Genomic DNA, 19485 nt, shown 5'->3' with positions numbered 1-19485 from the left:
ATAAACATTAAAAAAATGAATGCAGGAAAGAAAGTACTACCTATTTTTCTGTTTTGTATAAATTTTGTATACCGATTATGTTAATGAATAGTATTCAATTTTTTCCACAACTGAGTAGAAAATAGTCTCACTTAATTATTGCTTATTCCAGGACACTATGATAATTATTGAACGTTTACAATGAGCCAGATAGGTTGGTGGTCTTCTCATTTGATCCTCAAACGTACAGGGAAAAATCTCTATCCTGGTGATATTTTTCAAAGGAGGAAACATGATTTCAGTGAAGTAACTTGCCTTCATGGTACCATTTAGTTGCACAGCCAAGCTCAAACCCACCCAAACTACCTTCACTGTGCCCTGGGCTGCTTTGCAGGGTTTCCATTGGAACCGTTCTGTTCCCAACAAGTGTTCGGAATCAGGGAGGGCGGTTCACAGTAAGTGGGAGGGATATACCGAGGGTCTTGCGGTGGTCATCCACACAGGCTCTGCAGTCGGATCACTTGGCTTCAAATTCCATTCCCAACATTTACAAACTGCTATTGTTATTATGTAACTTATTCTACAATGTTTCATGTCACCCAAGCTTTTAGCAACACATCTGTGGTGTCGATCAAATCTTAATATTAATGCACTCATGGGAACTGGCTTTTGGTAGATACCTTATTTAAAACTGAATACAGTTTTGAAGGTATTGTTAGTGTGCTCATTACACAAATGATGAAAAAAGAGACCAATAGGTGCTAAGTAACTTGCCCAAGGCCACAGAGCTGATAAATGGTGGAGATGGAATTAAAACTCAGGGGAAAGGAGCCTAAAAGGCATCATCTCCACATTATCAAGTCTGCTTTTACCTCATGTAACTGAATTTAAGTTCTCCTTTACCTGTGCTGGCCTTGACTGTCAGTTTGGAACAGTCATTGGTCTTTGACTCCCAACGTTCTGATTTAATACTCTCTACGGGTTCTTCTTTCTACACTGTCAAGTTCAGCCCCAAGCCAGCCCGGAAAGAGCACAGCAGCACTTCATATTTCATTCCTATGAAGCCACTGGGGACAAATCTCAGATTATCTTCATTCAGAATGGGGAATTATCAGCAAAGAGACATAACTCTTTACACAGGTCAAATCCCGAATGACACAGGCAAAAAATAATAGAGTTGACTTTTTAGCCATGATAGCTTTGGCACACCTCACATCCCTTTGTTCAAACTCTCTCCCCTCAGCGGAGAGCTGCCTTCCTGGGAATGTCTGCTGTGCACTTTTCCCACTCACCCTTGTGTCATCTAAAGGTGAACATTGCAGTTTTGCTAAGAAAACCTTTTCCTTCATTTGTCATGAATAGCAATTTTATCATTTTTGACTTGAAAATGAGCTTGCTGCCTTCAAATCTTCTAATTACCAATGTTAGCAAATTCAAAGAAATGTTTTCAGGTGGACCCCAGCTAGGGGCTAATTCTCCTCCCTTGCTACTGGAAGTGTGGTCCACAGCCCAGAGGCACCTGATCACCAGGGGCATTGTTAGACATGTATGATCTCAGGACTCTCCTCAAGGACCTACTGAACCAGAGTATGCATTTTACCAAGACCTATGGGAAATTTATAAGCGCATTCAGTGTTGAGAAACACTGGTCTAAAACAATGCAGACTCCTATAAAAACAACAACAACAACAACAACAACCACCACCACCACCACCACCTGCCAATAAGAGAAATGTGTAGAAGTGTGTTATTTATCTGGATCAGTTTTATGATTACAAATCAAACCCCGAAGAGTTCACACAGTCATTATCTCATGAAATGACACATTCGCAGGCCACAGTCCCTGTGGTTATGATGACATCAATTTGGAAAGGACTCCTTCACTAAAGGTATGACCAGCCCAGTAAAAAGGGCTGATGACTGAGTGGCCAGATCATTTGAGTCAGAACAAGGAAAGGTCATCTCTGCTGGAATTCTGTACCACCTTCCCAGCAGGCAGCACCAAGACACCAGAAGTCTACCTGCCTGGCCAGGCCTCGGAGCCCTGGGGTAAAATAGAATCATTAAATAATGTTCACAACACTGTCTCCTCCAACTGCCATCAGGATCGGCCTAAAGATTTAGCTTAGAGCCACTTGTATCTTGGGAGAAAGTCTCTATCGCATCACTGCCTTGGGGAGTGGTAGCAAAGAGTTATGCACGACCCCCCTTCCCCCCTGGCCCCCAGCCCTCCTGTGCCCTTTGCAAAAGGCCCTCAACATCTCCCTTCAAAGCTCTGGTGTTCTGTGAGCTAAGTGTGGTTATTCAACTTTCAAAATGAAATCATGGTCTCTTTCCAAGAACAGTATACCGCCTGCAAAAAGGGCCTCAGTTCTTCATCCCTCCCTGTCACCATAATCTTTGCCATTTGGTTGTGTGATGCCCATCCATTCTGACTTTAGGTTCAGCTGTTTGACTTTCTTTGGGCAATAAAAAATGAGACGGAAGTGAGAGTATTATACTACTGAGACTGGGTTTCGAGAAGCCTTGTGTGTTTCCCTTTCTTCTCTGGCTCTTGTGCCATCTCTGTGAGAATATACCTAGGTTAGCCTGCAAAAGGATAACAGACACATGGAAAAGAGCCAGGCTGGCTCAGCCAAGGCCAGCATAATAAGCCTACAGGCAGCCAACATCCATGTGTGGGAAAGCCCACTCGAGAATGGCAGAGCCACCTATCAGCCCCGCTGACTTACACTCGTAAGCTATATGTGCTTGCTGTTGTATGTCACTGCGGTTTGAGGTCATGTGACACACAGCATTACTGTGGCACCAGAAAACTGATACATTAAGTCACCAATGAAGCTGAGTTATTGATAGATGCTTCCCCTTAAAATTTCTTATCTCTACCACACTTTCCCCTGAAAACATTCACTTCTGTTAAGAATACTCAGGGGCAAGCAAAACAAAGAGTCAAATGAAAACTCAATGAGAAAGCTCAAAATGGCCAACATTTTGGCACGGACAGTTAGTTGTCTCCATAACTGTGATTTTCTATTACATACGTGTAACCTGTTCAGATCTCCATAAGGGTCATGAAGCTCTCAGTACAAAATATAATACAGTTCATCTCATGACCTAGGCACAGTGTCTAGTGGAGGGGCTGAATGTGCAAGAAGTGGACTGGCCAGTCTCTTTTATCTCTAGTGCTATACATGTATCAAAGACAAGCAATGCCTGGAACGAGGCAGACAAGGTCTTCAAGCTCCACACTCACACAGCTCATGCCCAGTCTCTGAGTGAGCAACTGCCAAAACGAAAGTTGTGTGTGAGTCTCAGCACACCTCACCTGCCCACGACTAAGGGGCATGTTACCTTGCTGGCGCATCTTCATGGTCCGTATCCTTATTGCTTCTCCTCGAACTCGCCCTTCACAGAAATACGCACCATTGATTTCACTAGCCTTTTCTCTCTTCCAAACGACTTTTTTAGCCCATTCTCTGGTCACATCTTGAGTAACTTCCAGTGGATCCTGGTGCTGGTTCATTAAGGCTTCAAAGTCCCTTCCTATGGTGATGGGCTCATGGGGGCGCCATCCAGTGGCGATGCAGGTGAGGGATGTTTCCGCATCAGACACAAGAGGTAGGGAATTGATCAAGATCAGGTCCATGGCACTGTCCACTGTTCCTAAAAAGAAAGCACATAATCTATGAGGAAGGCTATTACCATGGCCCCACAGATGAACTGATTTTTACAAAGCCCTGTCTAAAAATAGCTAGGGAGCAGTCTTTCTAATGCTACTCTTCCATAGGACAAGATCCAAAACTCTTTACTGTGACCATCACTCAGATGCTACTAAACAGTCCTGCTCCACTGCACACCCTAACTACAATGAACTATCAGTTATTCTCCATCCCCAAGACAAAGCTGTGTGTTACAAATCTCCACCCACTAAAGCGTCTGGGACATTAGTTAAGAATTCAGCAAATGCTCATTGAGTTGAGATAAATTCATGATAATAGCATTATTGTCATTATTAATGATAATTATCATTATTAAAAATTAATGATGGGGCACCCGGGTGGCCCAGTTAAGCAGTCAACTCTTGATTTCATCTCAGGACATGCTCTCATGGTCATTAGATCAAGCCCCACATCAGGCTCCACACTAGACGTGGAGCCTGCTCAAGACTGTCTTTCTCCCTCTCTCCCTCTCCCTCTGCACCTCCCCTGCTCACACAGGTATCTGTTCTTCCTTTCAAAACAAATTAAATAAAGTAAAAAATTAATGATAATGTGGTACTGCCACAATAAAGCATTCTAAAAAAATATATCAACTCTACACACAGCATGCTAACTTTATAGACTCTCGTTGTTACCAAAGACTTGTCCAATTCCATATTAAGTCCCACAAGACAGGAACTGAGCGAGGTCCACCTTTCTATCTGAGCTTCATTCACTTCATCTTTAAAACAAGGCTAATAAGACCCATCTTACAGGATTCGTGTGAAGATTAAAGGAGATAAAGTACAAAACTTACTAAGTACTGTGTCTGCTACATACAATGACCACTATTTCAGCTCTCTTTATTGTTTTCTGAACACCTATGTCCAAACCTCAACCCTCTCCAAATGTAGTTAAGAAATCCTATCTGGTCTTTAATAGTTATTCCATAAATAATGAAGCACATTTTAGAAAATAAAATCCTTTCTTTTCATTTTCTGTCCCTCCTCTTCTTTCCCTCCCCTACTTCTCTTTTGATGTCCAAAGCTTTTAAGATGAACAAATGAAATCTGTGCCCATTCTCTCCTCTTGCTGAGTGTGAAAAACTAGGGATGGAGGATGTTCTGGTCCATGTGATGGTTGGTCCCCAAGTCTACATACAATGATCAGGAGGCTGGACAGGTCAATCACATTGGGTGCCAAGGACCAACTGGGGTCTCAGAGACCTTTGTGAAGATGTCAAGCGATTCAAGTAGACTACATGTTATTTCCTTTAATACCCATTAAATTCTCCCAACAACCCTGTGAGGTGTGCACCATTATCTGACATTTCAATATGAGGAAATGAAGGCTCAAAGGATTGAGTGGCAATTCTGTCTTCCACAGCTACTGAAGTCCTAGCTAGAATTCAAACTCCCATAGATCTTTCAGTTCCTTAGATACACTATGCCCTCTCCTACCTCAAAGACTTTGCACGTGCTGATCTCTGCACCTGGCTCCGGTCCTTGCATGGCTAACTTCTGCTCACCCTTGGAGCCTCTTCCTAAACACCTTTCTCACAGATGGTTCCCTACCTACTTGATCTACACTATCTGTACACTCTCATCATGTTACCCTCTAAACGGCCTCCTGTTTGTTTCCCGCATAATGGTTACCACACTCTGGGACTATTTTATTTACTTTCTCTTCTCTTAGATGGTAAGTTCCATGAATACAAGGATTGAAGCCATTTTGTTCACATTGACATATATAGGAATACCCTGCCTAGGTCCCTTATGTAAAGGGTTACTAAGCATTTGCTGGATGAGTGGGTGGGTGGATGGATGGATGGATGGATGGGCAAATTTTATTCCAGATCTGTCTGATTCAAGTTCACCATTCCCACTTCTAGAATAGTAAGGTTAAAAATGAAAGTACTCTTCTGAGTCTAAACTGACCTTCTTGCCCATACGTAAAAGGCTGTTTTGAGAATTAATGGAGTTTAAAAAGCAAATGCTACGATTTTTAGAAAATGCCACAGAGAGGTTATCGATGATTGCGGAGTAACGGGAGCTGACTGGTGTCCATTTATGAGAACTTTTTTAGCATCTGCTTATGTAAGCATTACATCTGCCATGAAGTCCTCATACAATTTTTTCTAATGGCAACCGCCAATGTTGGGTGCATGCAGTGATGTTCTGAGAATAATTCAGTTAGGAGTTAGACTTTTATCTCATCAATTAGGAAGAATGCCAAAGTGAAGTCTTAATGTAAATGTTAACTCACTACATGGGACTGAGGGAGAAAACCTCACCTAGAATGAGTTTCCAAGCCTGACCCTGTAGCATCTATGTTGCGTCAAGCCTCAATGGTAACTTTAAGATCTCCAGAGAAGAGACAGTGGTTGGGATAAGGAAAATGTTGTAAGAGAGGATAAGCTAGGAAAACTAGCAGTGGAATTACAGCCTCTAAATGTAACACTGGAGCACAGCCCCCACTTCCACACGTACATCCAGCTGTGCCTCTGAGCGAACACCACCTCATCTCCTGTGCTCACTCATTCCAGGCATGTCCCCCAAGAGAGTCATCAGAGGAAGGAAACACTGTAATTCTTTCAGCTCCGGTTCAATCCAGCCCCATTTCTAGGACCAGTTGGGTGGCTTGCCAAGACCGAGGGATCTGCTCTGAACTCACTGAACTGCACTGGCACTGGCTGTGGTTTATTTAATGACTTTAGGAAATAAGAGAGAAAGCAGTTGATTTGAAGAGACAGCCACACTTCATCTGTAGATTGTTTCTGGGTATGGATCTGGTTTCTTTTCCCTTTTGTTCCTCCCAGCTCTCTCCCTCTACTTTGAGTGACAGAAAGGCAGATTGTGTACTACGAGCGTCCAGACTTGGCAATGCTTTCCTACCCTTACTCAGCATGCCAGGGACAGGAAGCCCTCTCCCACCAGTGAGCTCTCTGTCCTTTGTTATGGCATTTACAATAAAGTATCACAAGGATTTTGTATATGAGCTTTGGAAATGAGAAGAAATAACTACCAGATTCCTGGGATGCATCTTAAAAATCTTTAGTTTTCCCAAAACAAGAGCACATATTTGTACTTGTCTGTGTATGCCTGAAGAAATTCTGGAAGGTGACACATGAAACTGAGAACAAGAGGGATCCATTAGAGGAGAGTGGGGTAGTTGGGGGACAGGGTAAGAGGGAGGTTTCTCACAATGTACTTATATATGCTGCTTTTGAACCATTGGAATAATACCTACACATAAAAATTAAATGTAAAAAGTAAGTTATTCCTCTAGCCTTAAAAAGATGCATTTGGGAGGGATTCAAGAGCCACAGGAATATATATGTCTCTCATCAGTGGTCCCCACATCTACCCCAAATCTCCTTGGATTGCATCCAAATAATGCATTCTCTCTTTCCCTCTTTTTTGGACTAATAGGAAATGTGATGTCATTCCACAATGCCAGAGGGAAAAACATGGGTTTAAAAAAATTTAAGAACTGAGAGAAGAACAATAGCCACACTTAACCTTTCTTTTTGTTTCAAATTATTGCTTTTGGGGGATTTTAATTTATTTTGAGGGGGCGTGGCGTGCATGCATGCACACGCAAACAAGTGAGACAGAGGCAGAGGGAGAGAGAAGGAGAGAGAGAGAATCCCAAGCAGACTCCACACCATCAGCACAGAGACCGATGTGGGGCTCAATCCTATGAACCGAACCGTGAGATCACGACCTGAGCCAAAACCAAGTCAGACGCTTAACCAACGGAGCCACGCAGGTGCCCCCCACACTTTGCCTCTCAAAGAGAATAATGGAGCAGGGGACCGAATACAATGGGTACAGCTGTGGCCTGTGGCTTCTTGAAAGAGTTCAGCCAGTGACACTGAAAGGTGTGACTACAGTCTCATAGCTGGTGCCACAGAGGAATCTGCTACTAGGGACATTTTCCTCAGAAAAATGGCCAAAAGACAGACCCCCATCTGAGTTCACACCAATATCAGCAACCGTGCCTCACATCTTTTCCTCCATCACAGCACGGTCTTCTCTAAGTCCTGCTGGGGACCACTGTGGAGCTATTTTGCCACGAGCCTAGTCTGAAGGGCTCTGCTCAAATTTAGTACTTAGTTCATTACACTTCTATCATCAAGGCTAAGTTTGCTGTAACTAAGTCTGCATGTTGAATTTCACACAGCTTTTATATTCTGGGGATTGGTACTATTTTTCCTTAGCAAAGACCTTGCAAACACTTCTCAATATTTGCCTAAAATGTGTCTTATTTACCTTCCATCATGACATGGCATCCGCCAAGTTCACAAATGATCGTCCATCACAGTGGAGACATAACAACATCCTAAAATGTCATTTTGCTCATTCTATTTTTGGTATGCTATACAGCCCATCATCTAATCTTTCAAAGTAACATTTGCTTATTAAATTGCATGTGGTACACTGAAAATTGCACTTCGATTTTCTCATTCAACATTCTCTGAATAATACCTCAAAAACCAAGAAATAGAAATATTTTTCTTTAAAAATGGTCACAGAAAAATAGACGCATAGATCAATGGAACAGAATAGAAAGCCCAGAAATAAACCCCAATTATGTGGTCAATTAATCTTCAACAAAGAAGGCAAGAATATGCCATGGGAAAAAGACAGTCTGACAGTCTCTTCAACAAATGGTGCTGGGAAAACTGGACAGCAACGTGCATGAATGAAACTGGACCACTTTCTTACACCACACACAAAAATAAATTCAAAATGCATTAAGGACCTGAATGTGAGATCTGAAACCATAAAAGTCCAGTAAGAGAGCATAAGCAGTAATTCTTCTGATACTAGCCATAATAGCCTCTTTTTAGATATGTCTCCTGACGCTAGTGAAACAAAAGCAAAAATAAACTGCTAGGATTACACTAAAATGAAAAAGCTCTGCACAGCAAAGCCAACAACTAGCAAAATTAAAAGATGGAATAGGAGAAGATATTTGCGAATGACCTATCAGATAAAGGGTTAGTATCCAAAACATATAAAGAATTTATACAACTCAACACCAAGAAATCATAATAATCCAATTAAAAAATGAGCAGAAGACATGAACAGATGTTTCTCCAAAGACATACAGGTGGCCAACAGACACATGACAAGATGTGCAACATCACTTATCCTCAGAGAAATACAAATCAAAACCACAACGAGATATCACCTCACACCTGTCAGAGGGGCTAATATAAAAATCTCAAGAAATAACAAGGATTGGTGAGAATGTGGGAAAAAGAAACACTTGTGCACTGTTGCTGGGAATACAAACTGGTGCAGCTACTGTGGAAGACAATGCAGAGTTTCCTCAAAACATTTTAAAAAAGAACTACTCTATGATTTAGTAGTCGCACTACTGGGTATTTACCCTAAGAATACAAAAACACTAATTCAAAGGAATATAGGCACCCTGATGTTTATAGCAGCATTATCTACAACAGCCAAATTACAGAAGCAGCCCAAGGGCCCATAGACTGATGAATGGGTAAAGAAGATGTGGTATATACAGTAAAACCTTGGATTGTGAGTAACTTGCTCTGTAAGTGTTCTGCAAGATGAGCAAACATTTCTAATAAATTTTAACTTGATAAGCAAGCAATGCTTTGCAATAGGAATAGCACATGATGCCAAACATAACATGATCACAACTGAGCCAATGGTTATTCTCTCTCTCTCTCTCTCTCTCTGAGGGCTTGTGGCTGATCATCTCCCATGCTCAGGTGCTCAATCTCAGGCCACGGTGTTTGGCAGAAATTTGGGATTTTTCAAAATGTTGGAAGGTGTCCACAACTGGCTGTCGTGTATTTTTTGTCATTTCTAAGCACCTGTGGACAGTCCTCTGCTTTTCCATACAAGAGGAAGCTTAGGAATGTTTTGCTTCATTCTAGGTCAGGCTGCCTGCAGATATAGACCCTTTCTTCTGCTGCCTTATTGCCAGTTACATTAAGTGCAGTATATGACAAGAGTTTATTAATTCTTTACTGTAGTCAACATTGTGCGAGCGTATACAATGGCCCCCATTGTATGCAGAAAAAAATTCCATTGAGCCAGCAGTGATTCCATTAGTGATAGTGAAATTCTTCCTACACAATAACCCTCCTCTCTCTTGTCTCCCTCACACCAGCCATGAAGGTTTTCAAAGGTAGTTCAGGTTAACTTATTTTTTGTCATATTTTGTATTTGCTTTATTATTTTGTATTATATTACAGTATTGTAATCATTTTTATATGAATATTTTTTGGGTTATGGAATTTGCTTTGATATACAAGTGCTTTGGATTACAAGCATGTTTTGGAACGAATTATGCTCACAAACCAAGGTTTTACTGTATATGCAATGGAATATTACTCGGCCATCAAAAAGAGTGAAATCTTGCCATGTGCAACAACAAGGATCCAACTAGAGAGTATAATGCTCAGTGAAGTAAGCCAGTCAGAGAAAGACAAATACCATATAATTTCACTTATGTGTGGAATTTAAGAAACAAATGATTGAAGGGGGAAAAAAGACACAAAACAAAAAACAGGCTCTTCATTATAGGGAACAAACAGATGGTTACCAGAGGGGAGATGGGTGGGACCATGGGTGAAATAGGTGAAGGGAATCAAGAGTACACTTAACCTTGATGACAGCACTGAGTCATATGTGGAATTGCTGAATCGCTATATTGTACGCCTGAAACTAATACAACACAGCACGCTGACTACACTGGAATTAAAATTTAAAAATAACAAAAAAATAAAAAATGGTCATAAAAAGGATTATGGACCTAAATCAACATCCATATGATAGAACTTAATTTTTTTTTAATTTTTTTTAACGTTTATTCATCTTTTTGAGAGACAAAGAGAGATAGAGCATGAGCAGGGAAGGGGCAGAGAGAGGGAGACACAGAATGTGAAGTAGGCTCCAGGTTCAGAGCTGTCAGCACAGAGCCCAACGCAGGGCTCGAACTCACGAACTACGAGATCATGACCTGAGCCGAAGTCGGACACTCAACAGACTGAGCCACCCAGGCTCCCCAGAACTTAAATGAATTAGAAAGTAGAGACCGAGCTATTTTTCAAACTGTATTTCAAGGAGTTCTCATTCTCTAAAATGTTCCAGAAGTTTCTGAGACCGGTGGAGGAGAAATTAACACACATACACACTCTCAAAGAGACGTTCAACTTTTACCTGTTTTTTACATTTACACTTCACATAAGCTTTTATTTGGGAGAAAAATGGTTTTGCTAAAATAAAAACATAAAACCTCCAAGGCCATCACTTTTAACTACTTCTCCTCTTACAATCAAATGAAACATTAAATATGATTATCAATGCAAATACATCCCAATGCAGCACAACATGCTTATTCTAATTAGCCTCTCTTCCCACATTCAAGTTAGTACTGCTGCAGACAGTGAAGTTCTAATTAACCCAGTTCCCTGCTGACAGGCTAAGCGTACAAACTAGGTTAAATTACTGCATACTGAAGTCATTTTCTTGTGCTTATCACCTTAAAATTGTGGTATTGGTAGTTTCACTGATATGTGTTTGGAATAAGATAACATATCTTCAGAAAAACTATCTGTATGATTTCCTGGAAGTTTGATATTGACTACATTTAAAACCTTTCTGAAGTGTTCTTGAATGTCTCACCTTTGTAATAGCAGTAGATATCTTAAACTTCCAAATATTTAAAATGTCAATGAGTACTACCTTAGCCAAAAGCATTTCTGGTATCAAGGGGATTAGCTAACAGCCAAAGAAGCTGAGACAACCCACAGACTATCCAAGATATTTGGTGGAATCATTTGGATTTTACTTTACTTCTGTTGTTTTTTTTTTTTTAATGCTGTCCAAAAAAGGAAAATTCTCTATAGTTTAAAAACTTCTCATTATTTCTTTGTCCACCCATCCACTAAACAAACTTACCGAGCAACTCCCTTGTGCTGTACTTGGAGATACAACAATGAATAAAACAGATAATCTCGGGGCGCCTGGGTGGCGCAGTCGGTTAAGCGTCCGACTTCAGCCAGGTCACGATCTCGCGGTCCGTGAGTTCGAGCCCCGCGTCAGGCTCTGGGCTGATGGCTCAGAGCCTGGAGCCTGTTTCCGATTCTGTGTCTCCCTCTCTCTCTGCCCCTCCCCCGTTCATGCTCTGTCTCTCTCTGTCCCAAAAATAAATAAACGTTGAAAAAAAAAATTATAAAAAAAACAGATAATCTCAATCCTCATGTAGTTTACAGGCAAATGTGAAAGACAGATGTGAGAAATTAAGCACATACATAAATATAACACTGGAACCATGATAAATACTGTGAAAGAGAATTACAAGGTGCTATGGGATAGCATAATGGTGAACTTAATCAGACTTGGCTGGAGTAGGGGAAGGGTTTGAGGACCAGGCAAAGCTCCCTCAGGAAGTGACATTTGGCCAGAAGGAGAGTTCCACTTACCCAGGCAAAGCAAAAGGGATATGAGAAGACAGAAAAGTTTTCCCCAAAAGGGAAACTATGGAGCAGGGTTTTAAGAATGAATAAGTGTTTAATAAGACTCGCTTCTAGAATGTTCTTTCTTAAGTCTACCCTAAAGTTAGCATTAGTTTCTTTTTATTGGATTCTAAGAACTACTAGGGCCATTTCTAGATGTCTATGTAAAAGTATTTTCAGTATCCTCTCTGCTTTCCTGTCTCCTCTGAAGAAATCCAATTCCCAGGCATACTTCCAACACTTCAATCTCTTTTTGGTCTCCATGATCTTTTTATGTATGTAGTAACTGTCTGAGCAATAACTTCATCCTCAAGTTTCCTTAAGAAGGTATTGGATAAATTGTCGGGCTCTGTGCTGCCAGCTCAGAGCCTGGAGCCTGCTTCAGATTCTGTGTCTCCCTCTCTCTCTGCCCCTCCCCTGTTCATGCTCTCTCTCTGTCCCAAAAATAAATAAACGTTAAAAAAAAAATTTAAAAAAAAAAGAAGGTATTGGATAATTAACGAGAAGATACCAAAATGCACAAGACTGGAAATAACTAAAGGAAGTTATTTTATTGTGTAATTGGGAGTTTGGAGTTAGACAAGGACATTCCTGATGTGAATAGGCTGTGTCGAACAACAAACTGTCCTCACCCGTGAGCTGTGCCAAGCCAGTTTACCCAAAGGGCATGGCTGTTTCCCATCCCTGCTTCGCAGCCAAATAGAGTCCTTGTCTGTCTCCTCGAGGAAATGGCATTCTTTCCCCACCTTAGAACACCAGAAATTTTCTATCCAGGATAAATAACACATGTTCTAGTTAGAATTAGCATTAGTCAAAAAAAGGTGGTGGGGGTGCCTGGGTGGCTCAGTCAGTTAAGTATCCGACTTCAGCTCAGGTCACGATCTCACTGTTGGATTGGAGCCCCATGTTGAGCTCTATGCTGACAGCTCAGAGCCTGGAGCCTGCTTCGGATTCTGTGTCTCCCTCTCTCTCTGCACCTCCCCCCTCACACTGTGTCTCTCTCTGTCTCTTGAAAATAGGTAAATGTTAAAAAATAAATAGAAAAAAAATTTTTTAAAGATTGAGCATCATTTAGTTGGCAGGAAACTTTTTATTTTCAGGGAATAGGCAGAACGTCTGCACAGTGAGACTTCACTAATTATCAAGCACATATGTGCACTGAAATGCAAACTCTATTCTGTAAGGCAGTGGTAGAGGACGCATCATACCACCAAATCAAGGCTTGTTTAAACTGGAAGGGACTTCTAAGATTCCCTGGTTCAAGCCTCACAATGTATACAGAGTAAACTGAGACCCAAGGAAAAGAGAGTGTTCAAGGGTCACATCAAAGACAGCAGAAAAGCCAGGCCGCAAGTGCTGATTTCTCTCCAGCGCCCTTTCTGTCACTGGGGGTAGCTGTCAGTGTAAATGGACACATCTTTGATGTGAGGGATTTTGAAATGTTTACAAATCTGGCAGGATGGTACCTGGAAAATCCTGGAGCTTGGTAGAAACTGGGGCAAGGGAGGAAAGATACTGAGGAGAGGCAGCCAAAAATCTGGAAAGGATACAGGACAGAGAGATTGGGAATATCCGGAAATGAAATTTGATCACCTCGCAAATGCCCCCGCCCCCACCTTACAATGCTGTCTTACCATCTTTCCTGTCCACTTCACCCCAAGAGAAGAGTGCTCTCTAATTTGACCATGTTCATCCAGTGCCAGGAAATGAGTCTGGTGTGAGAGGAATCCACATTTGGTGCCAGACCACCTTTTCTCTCTGGCTCTCATCCAGATTCAATCACCTGCCAAGTTCCCTTCCACCCTTATGCTGCCCAAAGGTGGGTGTATCTACTTCTACAACCAAATAGCTATATCTTCCAAGACAGAATTAAACAAAACTCTTTAACTCCCCCGTGCCCTGATCTCCATCTCCCGATTGAGAAGCCAATTTGATTGATTTGCTTGCACAAAAAAGAGAATAATCAAGAAGACCTAAAGTGACAACCCACTGAGAATTATTAGAAGAGCAAACCAAAGAAATGAGTCTGTAATGGAAAAAGTCCAGGATCGTGATGGTCTCTACAAGAAGACCACCAAAGGAAGAGGGTTAGCCTCGCCAGCAGGCCTCAGATTATACCATGCAGGGACAAAAGCTAGCACTCTTTACCACACACTACTTAGTAGGTACTAATGCTAGGTAATTTATAAACTTTGTACACCTGACTTCTTATAATACTAGTGAAGAAAGGTATTTATATTCCATTTATAGGTCTATTGACACCAACCCTTTTTGGGTTCCTGGACCCAATTCCAAAGTGGGGGGAGGGGTTCCCCAACACACCACACCAAGCAATTCTTGGACACTGGCAAGGTGTCTGAGATTCAATCCAATTCTGACATTATGCACCTGGAGACAGCATCGGATTCCACAGAGTAAGGGCTCAGTCCTGTAAAATTGCCCACTACCCATCCCCCTCCCCGTTTGGGATAGTAGTCACAAGTCCAGGCTGTCATCTGCACATCTCCATTGGGCTACAGGACTGGAGGCTCCAAAACCCTCCTCCTTGGACTTGAGGTGCCAGCTGTTGTACTCCTGACTGACTTACTAGAAATCAGAGGTTCTCAGGACCTCCTTAGTTTCTTTTAATTTGCTAGAGTGGCTCACAGAACTCAGAGAAACACATTTACCAGTTTATTAAAGGATACGATAAAAGACATGATGATATAAATCAACAGCCAGATGAAGAGGTACCTAGGGAAAGATATGGAGAAAGGGCCAGGAGCTTCCATGCTCTCTTCAGGATCCAGACGCTTTCTGAACTCAGTCCTTTTGGGTTTTTATAGAGGGTTCATCACATATCCATGATTGCCAAAGTCATTGACCATTAGCTGATTCAACCTCCAGCGCCTACCCCCTCCCCAGAGGTTAGGGAGTAAAACTTAAAGTTCCGACACTCTAACAGAAAAAGACATTGTTATATGTAAAACCTGAAGAGTCAATATATACGATATATAAGTAAATTTTATAAAAAGTAAAATTAGTGGCAATTCACCGACAAAGAAACACACATAGCCAATTTGTAGGTTGAAGACAAAGTGGTTGCAATATTTTGTATTTTCTTGGAAATGCATTTGTAGGACATGTTTGTAATATCTACAATAACTGTAAAGTTACACAAAAGCTAACTCTCATTCATCATTTATTATATGACAGGCCCTGCTTTAAGTGTATTCTTCATAATAATCATCATAGCAATCTTATGGAGTAGGTACTATATCTTTGTTTTCCAGAAAAGGAGATGAAGGCAGAGGAAGGTTAAGTACTTGGTCATTGTCACACAGGTAATTAGTGGTAAAAGTGAGATTCAAATTTAAGCAGACCGGCCTCAAAACCCATTAACAATTAAACTATACTCATATGACACCATTTCACATCAAAAATGTATCTTTCAACAATTCAGAGACAAGAGGTTGTTCTTTTCAACAAATAGGGTTGCAACAATTGGGCATCAATATGCAAAATAACTGAGCCCTGAACTAAAACCTCCAACCTTAAAACAAAAACTGATTGAAAATAAATTGCATAAAATGTAAAAATATGAAAATTTTAACACATAGGAGAAAAATCTTCATGATGTTGGTCTTAGGTCGTGAGTTGTTAGCTATGACACCAAAAGTGTGATCCATTAAGAAAAAATGGACAAATTAGATTTTACAAAAATTTTAAACTTTGGTCCATAAATGATAATGTTAAAATAAGAAGACAAACTACAGCTGGGAGAAGATATTTGCAAATCACGTATCTGACAAACAACTTGTATCCAGAATGCATAAAAAAAAACTTTCAAAACTCATCAGTACGAAAACAACTCATTTTTTTGTTTTAATGGGCACAGGATTTGAGACACTACACCAAAGAAGACATATGGATGGCAAAAAAGCATGCAGAATTAGGGAAATTCTAATTCAAATCACAATGAGATACTACTACATACCTATTAGAATGGCTAAAAAAAAAACAAACAAAAAAACCTGGTAATACGGAGTGTTAGCTAGAATATGTGGCTGGTGGTAACGTAAAATGGATGGTCCAATCACTGGGGAAAATGTTTCAACATTTTTTTATAAAGTGAAACTTACATTTATCGTATCACCCAACAATGCTACTCCTAGGTATTTACCCTAGAGAAACGAAAATTTATGGTCATACAATGAATGTTGATGATAGCAGCTCTATTTATCTACCATCACTCAAAGCTAGAAATATCCAAATGTCCTTCAACAGATGAATGCATTAACTAGCTGTGGTACATCCACACAATAGAATACTACTCCACAACAGTAAGGAACAAACTTTTGAAACTTACAACAACATGGCATTAAGCCAAGTAAAATAAGGTACTATCAGAAAGCTACATATTGTATGATTGCATTTATATGACATTCTGGAAAAGGAAAGCATTTTGAGGATGAAGAGAAGGGATTAGAGCCGGGGAATAGGAGTGGGAGAGAGGTATGTGTACACTGGGGCAGTACAATAAGATTTCTGGGGTGATGGAATGGTTCTGTATTCTGATTGTGGTAATAGCAGTTGCACGAATCTATACATACATTAAAACTCATAGGGCTGACTCTTAAATACTGAGAACAAACTGAGGGCTGATGAGGGGTGGGGGGAGGGGAAGGTGGGTGATGGACACTGAGGAGGGCAGCCGTTGGGATGAGCACTGGGTGTTGCACGGAAACCAATTTGACAATAAATTTCATACAAAAATAAATAAAAATAATAAAATAATAAAATAAACATTAAAAAATAAAAGATATATAAAAAATTAAAAAAACTCATAGGGCTAAACACACACAAAGTCAATTATACTATATATTAATTTTTAAAATTATACTCAAAATGTGTCGTGCATAATGACCAGTAAAAATACGCAAAGACATGGCAAGGATATTCATCACAGCCTACGGCCACAAACTGGGAACAACACAAAATTCATGAAAGGAACATGGCTGAATTAATGATGGCCCTTATGTATAACAGAATATTGTAAGTTGCATGGAGTTATGTCCCTGATATATTAAGAAAACAAGTTGTAAAAAAAATAATAAAAAAATAAAGAAAAGTAAAGACGTCACAAAACAACATCCATGATCCCATTTTTGCCAAACTACAGAGAAAAGACTAGAAGCCATACGCCAATGTAGTAACAGTGGTACCTCTGGGTAATGAAATTGCTAGGCTTAGAAATGAAGAGTGGGGTGAGGAAGAAGGTAAATGTTTGCTTACTCTTTCACATACTTAATGTTGTATTTCTTTTATAATTTTAAAATAAGTATTTTTATTTATAGAAAAGCATATACAATAAATCAATCTAGTGGCAGGGTTCTAATTAATAATTGACTTGTCTGTCTCCATGAACTTCCTGAAGAAAAGAACTGTTTTGTTCATCCTCAACTCTCCAGCATCAAGCACTATGTTTGACTGACTGTTCATATTCTCAATATATTTAAGTTGAAATGGAAGAATTCCAGTCATGGAAAGTAATACATCTTAAACCCAGGTGACTCTTTTGTGAATTACCAATTGCCTGGCAGCATCAATAGGATAGTGGAGTAGTTAAAAACTCTGGTATTGAAATTTTGTCTCATTGTACTCAACTGTAAAATGGGAGAACATCTAAATCATTGGCTTCTGTGTCAAGGACTATTTCTATGAGCATGGCACGAAGCCAGTTTGACCACGTGAATCTGTATCAAACTAGGGTCTGTCTTAGCCTCAGGGAAAGGTCTTCTGTTTCTGTTTTCTTTTTTTTTTCTTCCTAAGTCCCCTTGGAGCGCAAGCACCCACCCACAAAAGGAAGAAGTGCTAATGGCTTTGTGTCCTGCAGTGCGCCTGCCCTCCCACACACTTCAAACCCATGTGGGCAGGAAACAGGCCGATCCTGAGCTAATGAAGATTCCCTTTGTTTCCTTCAAAAGTACTTTGATTCTTGTCCCCTTTCTTACAGAACTGACCTTAACAGGAAACCAATTCTCTTCACATGCAAGAAAAGCAGTTTCACAACCAGCTTGGTGGCAAGGTGGTGGCCTTGGAGGAGCACGGGGACTATTTGGAGATAACATAAGCCTTGGCTCCACTGGCCTTCGCCAGCTGACCCCTCAGGGAAACCACTCACCTAAACAAATGCTCCCCACCCCCACCCCGTATGTCTCCCGGCCGGAGAATCCACTTTTACATTTTCTTCATTGTCTTTAGTTTTTTTTTAATGTTTTTTCTTTATTTTTCAGAGAGAGAGAGACAGAGACAGAGTGTAAGCGGAGGAGGGGCAGAGAGTGAAGGAGACACAGAATCCAAAGCAGGCTCCAGGCTCTGAGCTGTTAGCACAGCTCACTTCTCTTTACTCTTCAACAGGACAGTGGCTCTGCCTTTGGAAGCATCAAATGCTCTGGCTCAGCAGCCCCTCGTTGTAGAAGAGGGCTCAGGGGCCTCTAGCTTTGTATCGTTTCATTTAGAAATTCCTTCATTGCAATTCTGGAATCTGTTGTCCTCTGGGCCTTACATAAATTACTTCTGTAATTGGAAGTCTTACTTCTGCAAACAAAGCAGGTTGTCTGGTCCTATTCTCTCCCCTCCATTAAAAAAAAAAAAAAAAATCCTGGGACGCCTGGGTGGCTCAGTTGAGCATCCAACTCTTGAGTTCAGCTCAGGTTATGATCCCAGGGTTGTGGATCGAACCCTGCATCCGGTTCTGCGCTGAATATGAAGCCTGCTTAAGATTCTCTCTCTCTCTCTCTCTCTCTCTCTCTCTCTCTCTCTCTCCCTTTGCTCATCTCCCCAGCTCACATTCTCCCTCACTCTCTAAAAAAAAATCTTTTTAATATTTCTTAAAATCCTTTGTACTTCCAAACTACAGACACATTTGCTAGGTGAAATACCAACTAAACTTTATGTTGGCTTTTCCCCTATCAAAGTGCAGGCCTGAATGCCTCAAGAGGTGCTAGTCTGTGTGTCTTCCTTAAAAGAGGATTCTTGAGAAACCCTGGGTGTCACAGTTAATGGATCACTTTGGGCCCCTGCCAGGCCCATTTATTCCAGTGACAATGACATCATTTCAAACATGTCTGCAACTCTTCTTAAAGGCCCATCTTTGGACTCTCTTTGCATGAGCTATACTCCATGCCTGCACTGCCCTCCTCCAGAGCTTCCAAGCCCACACTCAACTGGCTAACTCTTGCTTAGTCTACACATACCCTGGCTTATGCTCTCACATATCCTGGGAAGCCTCCTAGATGCCACAGGGCAGGGGCTGTGTCT

The 19485-nt window shown here is 40.9% G+C and overlaps 1 protein-coding gene across 1 annotated transcript in view; it reads right to left on the bottom strand.

Moving 5' to 3' along the window:
• The window catches only part of TEK (TEK receptor tyrosine kinase), an 82937-nt gene that overhangs the window by 33878 nt on the left and 29574 nt on the right, over window positions 1-19485 (bottom strand). The window contains exon 2 of the mRNA XM_030292816.1: window positions 3331-3642. Within this exon, the coding sequence (XP_030148676.1) occupies window positions 3331-3642 (312 nt within the window). The remainder of the gene's footprint in view (window positions 1-3330; window positions 3643-19485) is intronic.

The sequence above is a fragment of the Lynx canadensis genome, chromosome D4 (genome assembly GCF_007474595.2).
Source record: "Lynx canadensis isolate LIC74 chromosome D4, mLynCan4.pri.v2, whole genome shotgun sequence".
Taxonomy (NCBI): domain Eukaryota; kingdom Metazoa; phylum Chordata; class Mammalia; order Carnivora; family Felidae; genus Lynx; species Lynx canadensis.
This window is presented reverse-complemented; position numbering and strand designations above follow the sequence as displayed.